The 18,036-nt window shown below is 43.0% G+C and overlaps 1 protein-coding gene across 1 annotated transcript; it reads left to right on the plus strand.

Moving 5' to 3' along the window:
- Nucleotides 1–593: 593 nt before the first annotated feature.
- On the plus strand, nucleotides 594–17,266 carry abcg1 (ATP-binding cassette, sub-family G (WHITE), member 1; the record flags this gene model as incomplete). The annotated part of the gene is made up of 15 exons (XM_079166608.1): nucleotides 594–656; nucleotides 3,869–4,115; nucleotides 7,914–8,031; nucleotides 9,540–9,672; nucleotides 10,848–10,898; nucleotides 10,991–11,136; nucleotides 11,364–11,487; nucleotides 11,843–11,957; nucleotides 14,312–14,457; nucleotides 14,664–14,765; nucleotides 15,101–15,269; nucleotides 15,636–15,736; nucleotides 15,839–15,997; nucleotides 16,068–16,186; nucleotides 17,038–17,266. The coding sequence occupies 15 exons, from the start codon at nucleotides 594–596 to the stop codon at nucleotides 17,264–17,266; spliced, it is 2,022 nt and encodes a 673-aa protein (XP_079022734.1).
- Between the last annotated feature and the right edge of the window lie 770 nt (nucleotides 17,267–18,036).

Genomic DNA, 18,036 nt, shown 5'->3' on the forward strand with positions numbered 1-18,036 from the left:
TCACTGTTTATTGTGCAGAAGCTCCGTCGATCCAGCAGGTGGAGCCGCTGCTCCGCTGGTCTCTATGGTCACACATAGAACACAACACAGCTCTGTGTTATGTTCTCCGTAATAATAAGATTCAACAGTTTGTTTACTTAAAGATGCAGAAATGAAAGTCCTCATTCTGCAGAATAATTAGTATTTTATGATTACATTCAAGTGTTCGTCCGTATTTCAATGACTTTATTTAATCTATAATATTATATCAGTAATTAGTTGATCAATAATCTGAATCTGTAAAGAAACTAAAGCTGTCAGATAAATGTGAAACTGAGATGAAGCAGAAAATAGAAATACTCAAGTAAAAGTACCTCAAAATGAAATACTATTTAATGTAATTTATATATATATGTTTATATGTATTCATATTTAAATGTGTCTGTGACAGATTAAATGAATGTTGAACACTTACTAATTATTATTGATCAGATTCAGTGCAGGGGGCGGAGCTAGTGTGTGTGGGCGGGGCCAGCAGGCAGGACTTGTGTGTGTCGGTCAGCAGTGATCAGACGAGTGTGAGAGAAGCAGAGTCTCAGTGTTCTGTCTCAGTCATGGCCTGTCTCATGGCGGCCTGGTCCGTCCACAACCCCACCGTCACCAACTCCATCATCATGGTGAGTACAACTCATACTGGACAGCTATACTGGGGACCTACTGGAGCTATAGTGGGGACATACTGGAGCTATAGTGGGGACATACTGGAGCTATAGTGGGGACATAGTGGGGACCTACTGGAGCTATAGTGAGGACATAGTGGGGACCTACTGCAGCTATAGTGAGGACATAGTGGGGACATACTGGAGCTATAGTGGGGACATAGTGGGGACCTACTGGAGCTATAGTGAGGACATAGTGGGGACCTACTGGAGCTATAGTGAGGACATAGTGGGGACCTACTGGAGCTATAGTGAGGACATAGTGGGGACCTACTGGAGCTATAGTGAGGACATAGTGGGGACCTACTGCAGCTATAGTGGGGACATAGTGGGGACCTACTGGAGCTATAGTGAGGACATAGTGGGGACCTACTGGAGCTATAGTGAGGACATAGTGGGGACCTACTGGAGCTATAGTGAGGACATAGTGGGGACCTACTGGAGCTATAGTGGGGACATAGTGGGGACCTACTGGAGCTATAGTGGGGACCTACTGGAGCTATAGTGAGGACATAGTGGGGACCTACTGCAGCTATAGTGAGGACATAATGGGGACATACTGGAGCTATAGTGGGGACATACTGGAGCTATAGTGGGGACATAGTGGGGACCTACTGGAGCTATAGTGGGGACCTACTGCAGCTATAGTGAGGACATAGTGGGGACCTACTGGAGCTATAGTGGGGACCTACTGCAGCTATAGTGAGGACATAGTGGGGACATACTGGAGCTATAGTGAGGACATAGTGGGGACCTACTGGAGCTATAGTGGGGACATAGTGGGGACCTACTGGAGCTATAGTGAGGACATAGTGGGGACCTACTGCAGCTATAGTGAGGACATAGTGGGGACCTACTGGAGCTATAGTGGGGACCTACTGCAGCTATAGTGAGGACATAGTGGGGACCTACTGGAGCTATAGTGAGGACATAGTGGGGACCTACTGGAGCTATAGTGAGGACATAGTGGGGACCTACTGGAGCTATAGTGGGGACATAGTGGGGACCTACTGCAGCTATAGTGGGGACATAGTGGGGACCTACTGCAGCTATAGTGAGGACATAGTGGGGACCTACTGCAGCTATAGTGGGGACATAGTGGGGACCTACTGCTGCTATAGTGAGGACATAGTGGGGACCTACTGCAGCTATAGTGAGGACATAGTGGGGACCTACTGGAGCTATAGTGAGGACATAGTGGGGACCTACTGGAGCTATAGTGAGGACATAGTGGGGACCTACTGGAGCTATAGTGAGGACATAGTGGGGACCTACTGGAGCTATAGTGGGGACATAGTGGGGACCTACTGGAGCTATAGTGGGGACCTACTGGAGCTATAGTGAGGACATAGTGGGGACCTACTGCAGCTATAGTGAGGACATAATGGGGACATACTGGAGCTATAGTGAGGACATAGTGGGGACATACTGGAGCTATAGTGGGGACATAGTGGGGACATACTGGAGCTATAGTGAGGACATAGTGGGGACCTACTGGAGCTATAGTGGGGACATAGTGGGGACCTACTGGAGCTATAGTGAGGACATAGTGGGGACCTACTGCAGCTATAGTGAGGACATAGTGGGGACCTACTGGAGCTATAGTGGGGACCTACTGCAGCTATAGTGAGGACATAGTGGGGACATAGTGGGGACCTACTGGAGCTATAGTGGGGACATAGTGGGGACCTACTGGAGCTATAGTGAGGACATAGTGGGGACCTACTGCAGCTATAGTGAGGACATAGTGGGGACCTACTGGAGCTATAGTGGGGACATAGTGGGGACCTACTGGAGCTATAGTGGGGACATAGTGGGGACCTACTGGAGCTATAGTGGGGACATAGTGGGGACCTACTGCAGCTATAGTGAGGACATAGTGGGGACCTACTGCAGCTATAGTGAGGACATAGTGGGGACCTACTGCAGCTATAGTGAGGACATAGTGGGGACATACTGGAGCTATAGTCGGGACATAGTGGGGACATAGTGGGGACCTACTGCAGCTATAGTGAGGACATAGTGGAGGACACTAAGATACTTGGGACTTATTAGAGACATATTGGACATTTATTAGAGACATACTGTGTTATACATATGATAGTAAACAGTGTCTGACAGTGACCTGCTGTATGGAGGCCGATTAGTGCCCTTATGGAAGCAGAATGATGCTCACATACACAACAACAGAGAAGCAGCTGACAGTTATTCTGATATCTACTGAGTCTGTGACTTTCAGGACGGCCTCGTCCTCCTCAAGTCAGACTAAACTGCTTCCTGTTTGTCCGTCACATTACACACATAGTTAGATCAGTAACGTTACACCGTCAACATGATTAGAACTGTCGTAACCGTCAACACCATCAACACCTTTTTCACCATCGTCACAACATCGTCAGTGTCGTAAGCATCGTCACCGTCAATACCATCAACAACACCGTCAACAGCATCGTCAACAACATAGTCACCGTCGTCACCCGTTGTCAACGTCATCAACAATGTTGTCCCTGTTGTCACCGTCGCCACCCGGCGTCAACAACGGCGTCAGCAACGGCGTCACTGTCGTCACCGTCAACAACATAGTCAACAACATCGTCACCGTCATCACCCGTGGTCAACAATGTTGTCATCATCGTCGACAACATCGTCTTTGTCGTAAGCGTCAACAACGTTGTCCCTGTCGTCAACAACGTCGCCGACAACATTGTCATCGTGGTCACCGTCGTCATCGTCAACACCGTCACTGAAACAGGATTGTACGTCTTCACTGAAGACAGAAACAGCCTCCTGGTGAAAGTCCTGTGTTTGTGACCCAACCTCCACCTGACCTCCCTACACGACTCATTGTTCACGTTAGGAAAGGAATCGAATCCACGACAAATTACTTTTCTCACGAAACGTAAATGACAGCTCAGCTTTGTTGTTCTGGAACAATATTGTTTGATTTCATAGTTCTGACATAAAGTCCAAAGAGGACAGACGTCTCCTCAGAGAAGATAGAAACTGTTCAGCAGTCAAAGTACGAAGTAGGAAAGAATATAACAGGTCGATCAATTATTTGATTATTATACAAACAGAATATAATCCCTCAGATGAAGCGATCGATGTCTGATTGTTCGTCTGCGATGATTCAAAGTTATCAGCCGTTCTGATCCGATTCAAACCCTCAGAACACCAACGGGCCCCCGGACCTCATGTTGGAGCCCCGGACGGTGTGCCTTTGTATGGACGAGGTGGTCGACAAGCCGCCGGCGGGCGTCCAGCAGACGCCACTGCTGCAGGGACACCTGAAGAAGGTGGACAACAACCTGACGGAGGCCCACAGGTTCTCCTCCTTACCACGGAGACCGTCGGTCAACATCGAGTTCCAGGACGTGTCGTACTCCGTCAGAGAGGGACCCTGGTGGAGGAAGAAAGGTACTGCAACACACCTGAGACCACATCGGACCTCAGCACAGCTGCTGCCACTCATGACTCAGCAAACCCACTGATCACCACAGTTACTGAGCGACGGATCAAATAAATACAATATATAATACAAAAAAACACTTTATAGTTGGAGTTCATAATTATCAGAATCTGATTGTGTGTGTGTGTGTGTGTGTGTGTGTGTGTGTGTGTGTGTGTGTGTGTGTGTGTGTGTGTGTGTGTGCGTGTAATCTGTTAATCTCAGCACGGTCTCCAGCTGTAAATAGCTGCAGGTCAGATTAGAATCAGCTCAGAAAGAAATAAAGACAGACAACAGAAAATAAACAAAACCACCTGAAGAGTGAAGAGCTGTTTGAATACTGAGTAATATTAATATAATACCATTAATATACTACTATTAGCAAGGCAAGTTTATTTGTGTCGCATATTTCAACAACAAGGTGATTCAAAGTGCTTCACATGAAACCATGAACAGCATCAAAACATGAGGCAAAAGAAAAGGAGATTTAAAAACAGTGAAGAACATTCATTGAAACATTAAAAACAGTCATTAAAATACTAAAACGCAGTGTAAGAAATAAAATACATTTGTATACATGTTTAAGTGGTCATGTGTATTTTAAAAGATAAATACATAAGAAGTTTACATGATGCTGTTTTTATTAACTACATGTTCTACACAAAACTGGTTTTATTGTTCAGGACAAAAGTTTAAAATGTGAGAAATGAGTCCGAAAAACAAAACACTAAAAGAATGTAAATTAAAAGAAACTTAACAACATAGCAATTATGTTTTAAAGTGCTTTTGAAGAAAGAATCTCTCGTATCACGTTTCAGCTTCTCAGAGCAAAAGAAAGAAAAGAACACAAAGAGTTCATCAGCAACATGAAACCAATCAGACATCAAGACATCTCCTCAGTGTGTTTAGTGAACTTATATAGATTACTTCTTAGTCCCAGTCTGTTAGTACTGCTTAGTACTTTCAAGAACACGTAACTACCATGACATGATACTTGTACACAGTGTACTGTGTAGGCGTGAGTTTCACTCCACTGAGTTCAGTAAAGAGTCTCGAGTTTCTCTTTGTTCTGGTTCATTCAGTTTCACTGAGAACACAGAGTTCATTCACACCTGCTCAGGTGTGAATGAACTCCTCCTGATGAGGATGATGATGGTGAGGATAAGGAGGATGAGGATGGTGATGGTGATGATGATGATGATGATGAGGATGGTGATGATGAGGATAATGATGATGAGGATGGTGATGATGGTGATGATGATGATGGTGATGATGATGATGATGATGACGATGGTGAGGATGGTGATGATGATGATGAGGATGGTGATGGTGATGAGGAGGATGGTGATGGTGATGGTGAGGATGGTGATGATGAGGATGAGGATGAGGATGAGGAGGATGGTGATGATGAGGACAAGGATGGTGGTGATGGTGATGAGGATGATCATGAGGATGGTGATGGTGATGATGAGGACGAGGATGGTGATGGTGGTGATGATGATGAGGATGGTGATGGTGATGATGGTGATGATGATGATGATGATGAGGATGGTGATGATGAGGATAATGATGATGATGATGGTGATGATGGTGATGATGATGATGATGATGATGGTGATGGTGATGATGATGATGAGGATGGTGATGATGATGATGAGGATGGTGATGATGAGGATGATGAGGATGAGGATGAGGAGGATGGTGATTGTGATGATGAGGACGAGGATGGTGATGGTGGTGATGGTGATGAGGATGAACATGAGGATGGTGAGGATGAGGATGGTGATGTGATGGTGATGGTGAGGATGAGGATGAGGATGGTGAGGATGAGGATGAGGATGGTGATGAGGATGGTGATGATGGCGGGTAGTCAGCCCTAGTGCATCATGGGTATTCCTAGAGTGCAGCTCTTTCAGCAGACCCACGTAACGAGGTCACTGATCTGATTCTGAGCCGATATAAATGTGTGTATTATTACTGCAGTACAGTGAGTATTATTACTGCAGTACAGTGAGTATTATTACTGCAGTAGAGTGAGTATTATTACTGCAGTAGAGTGAGTATTATTACTGCAGTAGAGTGAGTATTATTACTGCAGTACAGTGAGTATTATTACTGCAGTAGAGTGAGTATTATTACTGCAGTAGAGTGAGTATTATTACTGCAGTAGAGTGAGTATTATTACTGCAGTAGAGTGAGTATTATTACTGCAGTACAGTGAGTATTATTACTGCAGTAGAGTGAGTATTATTACTGCAGTACAGTGAGTATTATTACTGCAGTACAGTGAGTATTATTACTGCAGTACAGTGAGTATTATTACTGCAGTAGAGTGAGTATTATTACTGCAGTAGAGTGAGTATTATTACTGCAGTAGAGTGAGTATTATTACTGCAGTACAGTGAGTATTATTACTGCAGTAGAGTGAGTATTATTACTGCAGTAGAGTGAGTATTATTACTGCAGTAGAGTGAGTATTATTACTGCAGTAGAGTGAGTATTATTACTGCAGTAGAGTGAGTATTATTACTGCAGTACAGTGAGTATTATTACTGCAGTAGAGTGAGTATTATTACTGCAGTAGAGTGAGTATTATTACTGCAGTAGAGTGAGTATTATTACTGCAGTAGAGTGAGTATTATTACTGCAGTACAGTGAGTATTATTACTGCAGTAGAGTGAGTATTATTACTGCAGTACAGTGAGTATTATTACTGCAGTACAGTGAGTATTATTACTGCAGTACAGTGAGTATTATTACTGCAGTAGAGTGAGTATTATTACTGCAGTAGAGTGAGTATTATTACTGCAGTAGAGTGAGTATTATTACTGCAGTACAGTGAGTATTATTACTGCAGTAGAGTGAGTATTATTACTGCAGTAGAGTGAGTATTATTACTGCAGTAGAGTGAGTATTATTACTGCAGTAGAGTGAGTATTATTACTGCAGTAGAGTGAGTATTATTACTGCAGTAGAGTGAGTATTATTACTGCAGTAGAGGTAACTGTCGGTCAGGAGGATTAAATGAGATTCGATCAGATTAATTCTGATAATCTCATTAAAGAACGTTCATTCTCCGTCAGTTGATAAACACTGCAGCGGTTACTGCAGGTCATCTTCACCATCTTCATCATCATCACCATCAAAATCCTCCTCTTTGGTTTCCATGGTAACCCCTGTTATTATTTTGAAGTGCTGATATTTTTATGAAGTAGAACGAACAGAAGAAGGAACCGTTTCACTTTTGATTTGAACCTGATTTGTTGTGTTTGTTTAGTAGATACAAACTGAAATATTTCATTCATATATTCTCTTATTTATTCATTTGATCTCATTACAATATTTATATACTTTTAGTTTCCTCCAGTTATGTTTGTTGTTTGAAGAGCAGCAGCCGCAGTTGCTCGTTTTGATTTGTCCATAAACCATTAATATATACAATATATATAATATATAGATTATATATATAATATATATTATATATATAATATATATATAATATATATATTATATATATTATATATATATATTATATATATTATATATCTCAACCAGATTATGTTCCAGGAGGAAGTCCACTTTATTTATCTGAGTTCAGGATTTTAGGTGTCAAATTCACGTGAAACCAGGTGCAGAGTAAAACCTCCACAGTGCTGTGAAACCGGACTCGTGGACTCGTGGACTGGAGGACTGGAGGACTCAAAGACAAAGAGCTGCTCTCAGACCGGCTGGGAACCTGCAGACTCATTGTTTGTGTCTTGTCTCAGGTTACAAAACTCTTCTCAAAGGGATCTCTGGGAAATTCACCAGCGGGGACCTGGTGGCCATCATGGGGCCCTCCGGAGCCGGGAAGTCCACCCTCATGAATATCCTGGCCGGGTACAGGTGGGTACCGGTCTGCTGGAGTCTGATTCACCACCAGTCCTAGTTTCTGTCAGTTACTTTGAATGTGAATATTAAGGTTTGATTCTGAATATTTGAGTTTATTTATCTTCTTGTGTTATTTCTACAATAAAACTCGACATAATGAACCTTTAACAAGAGACCAAGATCAGAAAAGATCTTCAGAGAACGGAACTGGCTCTAAATATTACAATCTTACAATTACAAGGGCTGAAATATCAACTCATCTGACAATATGACAATATGACTGTATTATATTATTCCTCACCAACATGCAGAAATCGTATTCATGTTTTCAGTGAACAGGAAATATACATTCAACCGGCCGACTGTGTTTATGTGAACTCAGCGCAGTGTGTCTTATGTGTCTGAATACTAACACATTACACATTAACACATTAACATTATTAACATGAATCCAGTGAAACAGTGACGTAACGAAGTCGGTTTGAACACAAAGTCAACAGATCTTATTTCTTTACGTTGTCTAAAGAGAAAAGTCATCGTCTGTATCAGCTGAAGATATAAAATGAATTATTGGTTTATATATTGTGTGGTGATAATATACAAATATCTTGTAATAACATGAAAATGCTCTTAATGGAGTGTGACTGATCACCAGTATAATAGAAAGTGAATGAATATTTGTGTTTCCTCTAAAATATAATAAGAATCCAGAAGGAGAGAATCCTTCATCAGCACACAGAAGGCAACGTGAGGCGTGAGAGCGCCCTCTAGTGGCAGAGAAGATAACTGACCTGCAGTACAATAAACACAACGATCACACAACACAAGTCAACATGTAGCATGTGAGCAACATAAGAGAAGATAAGATCGACTTTACTGTCCCGAAGGACATTTGTCTTGGAAACATACAGTGTCTGCTGTTAAAACAATACAAATAACATATTGCATACAGACAGTACATACACAGACTGTAGCCAGTACACACACACACACACACACACACACACACACACACACACACACAGTACCTACAGTACAGGACATGGTGGGGTCTGAGATCATCTTCTGGGCCTGTCTGATGATAGTTTCATCAGTGTGGGATGCTGTCTGACTCCCATCATCTTCATGGCTCTTTGTGTTAGCCGGGTGATCTGCACACTGAGAGGCCAAACCGCAGGACGCTCTCAACTACGGCGTGGTAGAAGAGGAGCAAGGCTTTCTGGTTGACACCAAAGACCCTCAGCCTACGAAGGAAGTGTAGCCGCTGTTGGACCCGAGTGCAGACATTTACTACGTGAACACTCCATGTTGGTTTATTGTCAGTGTGTTGCCCAGGTGTCTGTAGGAGTCCACCTGTGTTCTGGTTGGATGACCACTGGTGAGTGGTCTCCAGTGTGTTTGGGGTCGAACACCATCTCCTCTGTTTTCTTGATGTCGAGGATGAGGAAATGTTACATCCAGAGTCAGCATATGAAATCATATTTTGTATTTATTATGTATGTATACCATGTGTTCATACGCAGAGAGACGGGGATGAAGGGGGAGATCCTGATCAACAGTCAGCCCAGAGACCTGCGCTCCTTCAGGAAGGTTTCCTGTTACATCATGCAGGACGACATGCTGCTGCCTCACCTCACCGTACAGGAAGCCATGATGGTACGGGAGTACTCTCATCCTTTACTGCAGTAAAAGTACTAATACTACACTGTAAAGACACCCTGGTACAGTAAAGTACTATTACCACACGGTATACTGTATATCATTTATAGTGTTAGTTAAATCACATTACATGAACATTAACATTATCAACATGAATTAATACTAATACATTAACACATTAACATTATTAACATTAATATTAACACATTAACATGAACACATTAACATTATTAACATTAACACATTAACATTATTAACACATTAACACATTAACACATTAACATTATTAACATTATTAACATTATTAACATTATTAACATTATTACTAACACATTAACATTATTAACATTAACATTATTAACACATTAACATTATTAACATTATTAACATTATTAACACATTAACATTATTAACATTAATACTAACACATTAACATTATTAACATTAACATTATTAACATTATTAACACATTAACATTATTAACATTATTAACATTATTAACATTATTAACACATTAACATTATTAACACATTAACATTATTAACATTAATATTAACACATTAACATTATTAACATTATTAACACATTAACATTATTAACATTATTAACATTATTAACACATTAACATTATTAACATTAACACATTAACATTATTAACACATTAACATTATTAACACATTAACATTATTAACATTATTAACATTAACATTATTAACATTATTAACACATTAACATTATTAACACATTAACATTATTAACATTATTAACATTATTAACACATTAACATTATTAACATTAACATTATTAACATTATTAACACATTAACATTATTAACACATTAACATTATTCACATTATTAACATTATTAACATTATTAACATTATTAACACATTAACATTATTCACATTATTAACATTATTAACATTATTAACACATTAAAATTATTCACATTATTAACATTAATTCATCTGGAACGAGCAAATCAGGAAAAATGACAAACCATCAAAATATGTTTTTGTCAATCCACTCATTGATTAATTAACAGTGTAATCTGGTATCTAGCTTTGTTTTATTTGACCAGTTCAGGTTTCTGCAGTGTTGACTAGAGTTCCCTGCAGGTTTTGGTTGATACTGGACTTTATAATCCAGGATCACTGATCTTGTGTCTGCAGGTTTCAGCCAACCTGAAGCTGCAGGAGAAGGAGGAGGCTCGCAGAGAGATGGTGAGTTTTGACCCATGACTACTTCCTGGTTATATATTTATCATATATTTATTAGAGGTTAAAGCGGTCTCTCACTGTGTGTGTGGGTTCAGGTCCGGGAGATCCTGATGGCTCTGGGTCTACTGGACTGTGCTAAAACCAGGACGTCCCACCTGTCGGGGGGTCAGAGGAAGAGGCTGGCCATCGCTCTGGAGCTCGTCAATAATCCTCCGGTCATGTTCTTCGATGAACCCACCAGGTCAGAAACCTCATAGTGAAGGGGGGTCACCTTAGTCTGGTTTAGTTTCCACAAAAATGTATGTCATCGCTTGATTCACCAAAAGATATTTTATCGAAGCGCTTTTTGTTGAAGATAAGAGTTTTGTAAGGTGTCGTGTGTTTCACAGATTGTAAAGACTTTACCTGACCTGGGTCAGACTGCTCAGCCCTCAAAATAACAAACATGATCTACTTCCTGTGCCTCAGCGGTCTGGACAGCTCGTCCTGTTTCCAGGTGCTCTCTCTGTTGAAAGCTCTGGCTCAGGGAGGACGAACCGTCATCTGCACCATCCACCAGCCCAGCGCCAAGCTGTTCGAACTCTTCGACCAGGTAATCACACACACACACACACACACACTGAACTACATTACCCAGCAGCCCCGGAGGGACAAATAATACACAGTGGTGGAAAGTAACTAAGTACATTACTCAAGTACTGAATTCAAGTACACAGTTGAAGTACTTGTACTTTACTCTCTACTCTTTACTGTACTCCATCTCAGAGGTACATATTGTACTCTTTACTGTACTCCATCTCAGAGGTACATATTGTACTCTACATTGATATACTTGTACTGCAGTCAGGTTTGTAAAGCAGTGCTTCTTGTCCACCAGTAGTGAAGTATTTTCACAGTGTGTATTAGTACCTTTACTGCAGTAAAGAGTGAGTTTCTGTGTGTTGCAGCTGTACGTCCTGAGTCAGGGTCAGTGTATCTACAGAGGGAGAGTCTCCAGTCTGGTTCCCTACCTGAGAGACCTCGGACTCAGCTGCCCCACATACCACAACCCTGCAGACTTCGGTAAGAAATTGTGTTCAAAGGGGACTCAAAGACCTTTGTAGTTTGTGTGAGACTGTACACTGCTCCACTTTGAACGTTTCAGCTGCAGGATCGATGACATCACAACTAGTTTGGAACTAGTCAGGGTCCAGAATGAAACCACAGGTCAGTCAGCTGGGCTGGGGGAGGGGGACCTGGTGGTCTGGGGCTGGTTGATGGAGCTGTGGGGGATGGAGTCAGGACTGTCCCATTGTCCATCAAAGCGACAGTAGAACTCGTTCAGCTGGTCTGCCAGGTGGAGGTGGTTCATGGAGTGGGGGGGTTTAGGCTTGTAGTTGGTGTCTGAGGCGTCTCCAGACAGAAGCAGAGTCACTGCTGAGAGCTGGTGTTGCAGCTTCTCAGAGTACAGATTTTTAGCGTCTCTCACCGCCTCACTAAACCTGTATTTTGTCTCTTTGTACAAGTCCTTGTCCCCACTCCTAAAGGCCTGATCCTTGTTCTGCTGTGAACCAGGGTTTGTCGTTGTTATAACTCACCCTGGTGCATGATGGGACACAGCTGTCCTCACAGAAGCTGATGTATGACGTCACAGCCTCTGTGTGCTCATCCAGACTGTTGGTAGCAGTCCTGAACACATCCCAGTCTGTAGAGTCCAGGCACGCCCAAGATCCTCCAGAGCCTCACTGGTCCACTGCTTTGGTCTCCTCACCACAGGTCTACAGAGCTTTAGTTTCTGCCTGTCAGCAGGAACCAGATGGACCATGACGTGGTCAGAGAGTCCCAGTGCAGCACGAGGGACGGCGTGATGGGCCCGCTGAGTGTGGTGTAGCAGTGGTCCAGAATGTTCTCCTCTCTGGTTGAGCATTTAATGAACTGTCTGTATTTAAGAGTTCATGGCTGAGGTTTCCTTTGTTAAAGTCACCAAGCACAATAACTAGAGAGTCCGGGTCGGTCCGCTCCACACAGTATCTGTTTGGCGAGTGTCCGCTGGGCCTCCTGCACGTTACCCTGCGGCAGCATGTGAACACCGACCAGAATGAATGAAGTGAACTCACGGGGGAGTAAAGGGTTCACAGTTTATGATGAAAGATTTCAGATCAGGAGAACAGTGCTGCAGAGCCATCACATCGTTGCACCAGCCGCTGCTGGAGTAGAAACTGATTCCTCCATCCTTCGATTTGAGAGCTCCGTGTCGCGGTCCGCTGTGAACAGCTGGAAGCAGCTCAAAGACACTTCACATTAAAAACCATCACATTAACAAAAGCTATACACTAAAATTGTAAAACACACAATATTGTTCACACATTAATAGCAGTTGTGAACAGGTGGGTTTTGATTTGTGATTTGAACATGGAGGGTCGGTGCGGTGTCGGATGTGTTTGGAGGGAGTTCCAGAGGGAGGGGCAGACATGGAGGAGGCTCTGCCCGTGTCCGGTGCTCGGTCCTGAGTGGGAGAGACGGGATGGAGGGTGGTGGTGGAGCAGGTCGGTGAGGTAGGAGGGGCCTGATGGTGGAGGGCTTCATGAGTGAGCAGAAGGATGATGTATTGGATCCGTTGTGGGACGCGGAGCCAGTGGAGGTTCTGGAGAACCGGTGATGTGATCACGGGAGTGGGTGAGCAGGCGAGCAGCAGAGCTCTGGATGTTCTGGAGTTTATTTAGGATTTTGGATGATGTGCCGTGAAGAATGCTGGTGCAGTAGTCGACTCTGGAGGTGGTGAAGGCGTGGATCAGAGTTTCAGCAGCAGATGAGGAGACTGATGGGTGGAGACGGGCTGTGTTTGTTAAGTGGAAGAAGGCAGTTCTGGTGACGTGGTTGACGTGGTGTTCAGAGGAGAGGTTGATGTGTGGGGAGGGAGACGGAGGGGAGCTGTCGATGGTGAAGTTGTGACTGGTTTCATGAGGGATTTGGGACCGATGATGATCATGTCAGATTTATCACAGTTGAGTTTGAGGAAGTTGGTTTGCGTCCATGATTTAACGTCCGTGAGGCAGCTGGTGAGAGAGGAGTGAGTAGCAGAGGTCACGACCTCCGTGGAGATGTAGAGCTGGACATCATCATAGCAGAGAAAACTTTGACAATGGGATTTTCTGTGAACACAAATGATTATAACAAGTATTTTACATCTTAAACTGACCCATTCTGAGGTACTTCTAATGTAACAATCTGTTCTCAGCTTTGTGACGAAGCGTTTAGCAGCTGATCCTTTTTAAAGAGTTTAATAAGCTCAAGAAGTTGGAGGGTTTTCTCAAAATATAATGTTCATCACAAATATTCAACATTAACACTTCTAAAGAAGTAGAAGGTAGAGTACAAGTACCTGGACTGTGTTCTTACAGTACTTGAGTAAAGGTACCACCACTGTGTGTGTTCAGTGATGGAGGTGGCGTCTGGAGAACACGGAGACCAGATGGTCCGGCTGGTGAAAGCTGTCCAGGACAGGAAGTGTGAGAAGGACCATCAGACTGAGCTGAACGGGGACACCAAGCTCCACCCGCTGCTGTGGCAGCGCACACAAGAGGTGAGAAACAAACGCACCTCACACACTTTACACTGTTCACAAGTCAGAAACAAACAGGACGAAGAGACGTTCACTGTCTTCTTCACAAAGATACAGAAATATTATATACATATACATATATATAGATATATATATATATATATCTATATATATGTATGTTAAATGAGAGATATGTTATGTTGTATTACATATCTCATTTGTCTCAGGAGAGTTCATCGTCTGAAGGTTGTCACAGTTTCTCAGCCAGTTGTATGACTCAGTTCTCCATCCTGTTCAGAAGAACGTTCCTCAGCATCCTCAGAGACTCGGTGAGGAAACACTGTGACGCCCGGTGGACACTGAATGTCATGAAACCTGTACTAACAGTTGTACTAACAGTTGTACTAACAGTTGTACTAACAGTTGTACTAACAGTTGTAGTAACAGTTGTACTAACAGTTGTACTAACAGTTGTACTAACAGTTGTAGTAACAGTTGTAGTAACAGTTGTAGTAACAGTTGTACTAACAGTTGTACTAACAGTTGTAGTAACAGTTGTACTAACAGTTGTAGTAACAGTTGTAGTAACAGTTGTAGTAACAGTTGTAGTAACAGTTGCAGTAACAGTTGTAGTGACTCATCTACGCTCTCATTGGTCGACCAGGTGCTGACTCACCTGAGGATCTCCTCTCACATCGGGATCGGCGTCCTGATCGGCCTGTTGTACTTGGGTATCGGGAACGAGGCCAAGAAGGTTCTCAGTAACTCAGGGTTCCTCTTCTTCTCCATGTTGTTCCTCATGTTCGCTGCTCTGATGCCCACAGTGCTCACATGTGAGTCACAGCCTGAGCGTCAGATCATACGAGTGCATGTACTCTGTGCTGTGATTCTGTTTGAGGTACTTGTAGCCTCTTCAGCTGAGCGTTATCTTCTCATGATGAGTTGTACTTCCCTGCTCTACCTTTATAGAAGTACAAGTTTAAATCCTTTTTCCTTTTGCTGGTTCCAGATGTGGTGATGTTTCTAATGCTGATGTTTTAATAATAATGTTAATAAAGTTAATGTTTTAATAATGTTAATGTATTAGTAATCATGTGTATGTGTTAGTAATAATATTAATAATGTTCATGTTATTGTATTAATGTTGGATTACATTTGATTGTATGTGTATGTATCGTTGAGTTGTGTTTGTGCTTCAGTTCCTCTGGAGATGGGAGTTTTTCTGAGGGAACACCTGAACTACTGGTACAGTCTGAAGGCTTATTATTTGGCCAAAACTATGGCTGACGTCCCCTTCCAGGTAAGGTGGTATGACACACACATATATATATATGTCGGTGTGTGTGTGTGTGTGTGTACTTCACCGACCACTGACTTGTACTATGGACCCTGTGCTGTCCAGGTAGTATTCCCGGTGGTGTACTGTAGTATTGTGTACTGGATGACGGCTCAGCCTCCGGACGCCGGCCGGTTCTTCCTCTTCCTGTCTCTGGGGGTCCTGACCTCTCTGGTGGCTCAGAGTCTGGGTCTGCTGATCGGAGCCGCGTCCACCTCTCTGCAGGTCGGTGTACCCGGACTCACCCGCGTGACCTCGCTGACGGCTGCTGACGTCACTCCTTTGTCTCCCGCAGGTGGCGACGTTCGTGGGTCCGGTCACGGCCATCCCGGTCCTCTTGTTCTCGGGGTTCTTCGTCAGCTTCGACACCATCCCCTGGTACCTGCAGTGGATGTCCTACATCTCCTACGTCAGGTGGGGGCGCCGTGGTGACACAACCACTGAGATCAGACAGAAGAAGAGTCTCATATTTACCCTTTACCTCGTCACTAGTGTCACTCATCACATGAATTAAGAGTCCGTTATACTTTACCATACGTGTATGAATATATCTGTCTGTCCGTCCGTCTATATATTTATATAAATATAAATATAAATACATTTTCTAATCCGGTGAAACTTCAGGAAAGAGTTTTTATTTCCTTCTCAAAGCCTTCGATCCATGAAGTAAACTTTCTTAATATCTAGAATTGATCATTGATTAACCTCGTGAACATAAACATAAATCCTTAAAATCCTTAAAATCCTTAAAAAACGTAAATATTCTTGTGCGTCCTGTTTGATCTCCGTCACTCTGCCGCTCAAGTAAAAGTACACAAGTATTATACGTTTTAACTGAAGTATCAGAAGTACTCCGATGGTGGATTGTGTTATTATTAGCTGCTCCAGGAGACTCTTTATTCTCAGTCAGCTGTTTAGTCCAGTGGGTCCAACATCGGGGTCGGGCCCCTCAAGAGGGTCCCCAGATCAACGTGAGGGGCCCGGACACGATGAACGTCTTTGGTATTGATGTTAAATATGTGTGAAGCTTCAGAGACGTGAAGAGATTTAAAATGTAAAGTCAAGTATGAAGTAGCATCAAATAGAAATACTCAAGGAAAGTACAAGTACATCGGAGTACTACTACTACAGCTTCATGTTCGGTGAGTTTTAGTGTGAAATCGTCAGAAAAGCGTAAAAGAATCACAAACTTTCTGTCTTGATCACAAAAGAAAGAAGCTGTTGATTGTCCTCTAGCTCATGAACGTCTCCCGTGTTGTGTTCAGGTACGGCTTCGAGGGCGTCATCCTGTCCATCTACAGTCTGGACCGGGACGATCTGCACTGCGACCCGGAAGACACGTGTCACTTCCAGAAGTCCCAGGCCATCCTGAAGGAGCTGGACATGCTGGACGCCAAACTCTACCTGGACTTCATCGTCCTCGCCGTCTTCTTCTTCTCTCTGAGGCTCCTCGCTTATTTTGTCCTCCGGTACAAGATCAGCGCTGAGAGGTAGACCAGGACCAGGAGGACCAGGAGCACCAGGAGGACCAGGAGAACCGGGAGGACCAGGAGGACCAGGAGCACCGGGAGGACCAGGAGGACCGGGTGCACCAGGAGGACCAGGAGCACCAGGAGGACCAGGTGGACATTTAGGACAAATCCTTTAGGCCAAAGTTAGCATGTAGCTGTGGGGTTTGTCTCCATGAGAAGGACAAAGTGGGGACACGTCCGGGCCTTCAGGACTCAGGAGCTGGTCTCCTGAGTCCTGAACTATGGGACCACGACAAACCGGAGAATACCTGGTTCTGACTGATTGGTGGTCCCAATAGAAGCGGATCAGGACTCTGGACTGATTCAGTTTGTTCTAACGTAGTTTTTTAATCACAGTTGATAATAAAGTTTAGTCTGAATGAAAACTTTATCGACTCCGTCCTCACTGACAGACACATAACACCATTAGCCTGTTAGCATGTTGCTAATATCAGTCCAGCTGATGGAGGATCAATAAAGTTATTATTATTATAATAGTTCCACCAAACAGACAACACAAAATACTGTCACTCAAGTACTTCAGTACAATGTTGAGGTACTTGTACTTTACAGAGTATTTCCATTTTACTACATCTCAGAGTAAATATTGTACTTTTACTGCTTTAATCTGACAGCTTTAGTCTCTTTACACATTCCTTCATGAAGTACTTTTATATTATATATTATTATATAGTATTATTATAGATTATATACATTTGTTTTTCAAAAAATGATGTTTCCTTATCTCCTTTA

The sequence above is a fragment of the Pholis gunnellus genome (genome assembly GCF_910591455.1).
Source record: "Pholis gunnellus genome assembly, chromosome: 9".
Lineage (NCBI taxonomy): Eukaryota > Metazoa > Chordata > Actinopteri > Perciformes > Pholidae > Pholis > Pholis gunnellus.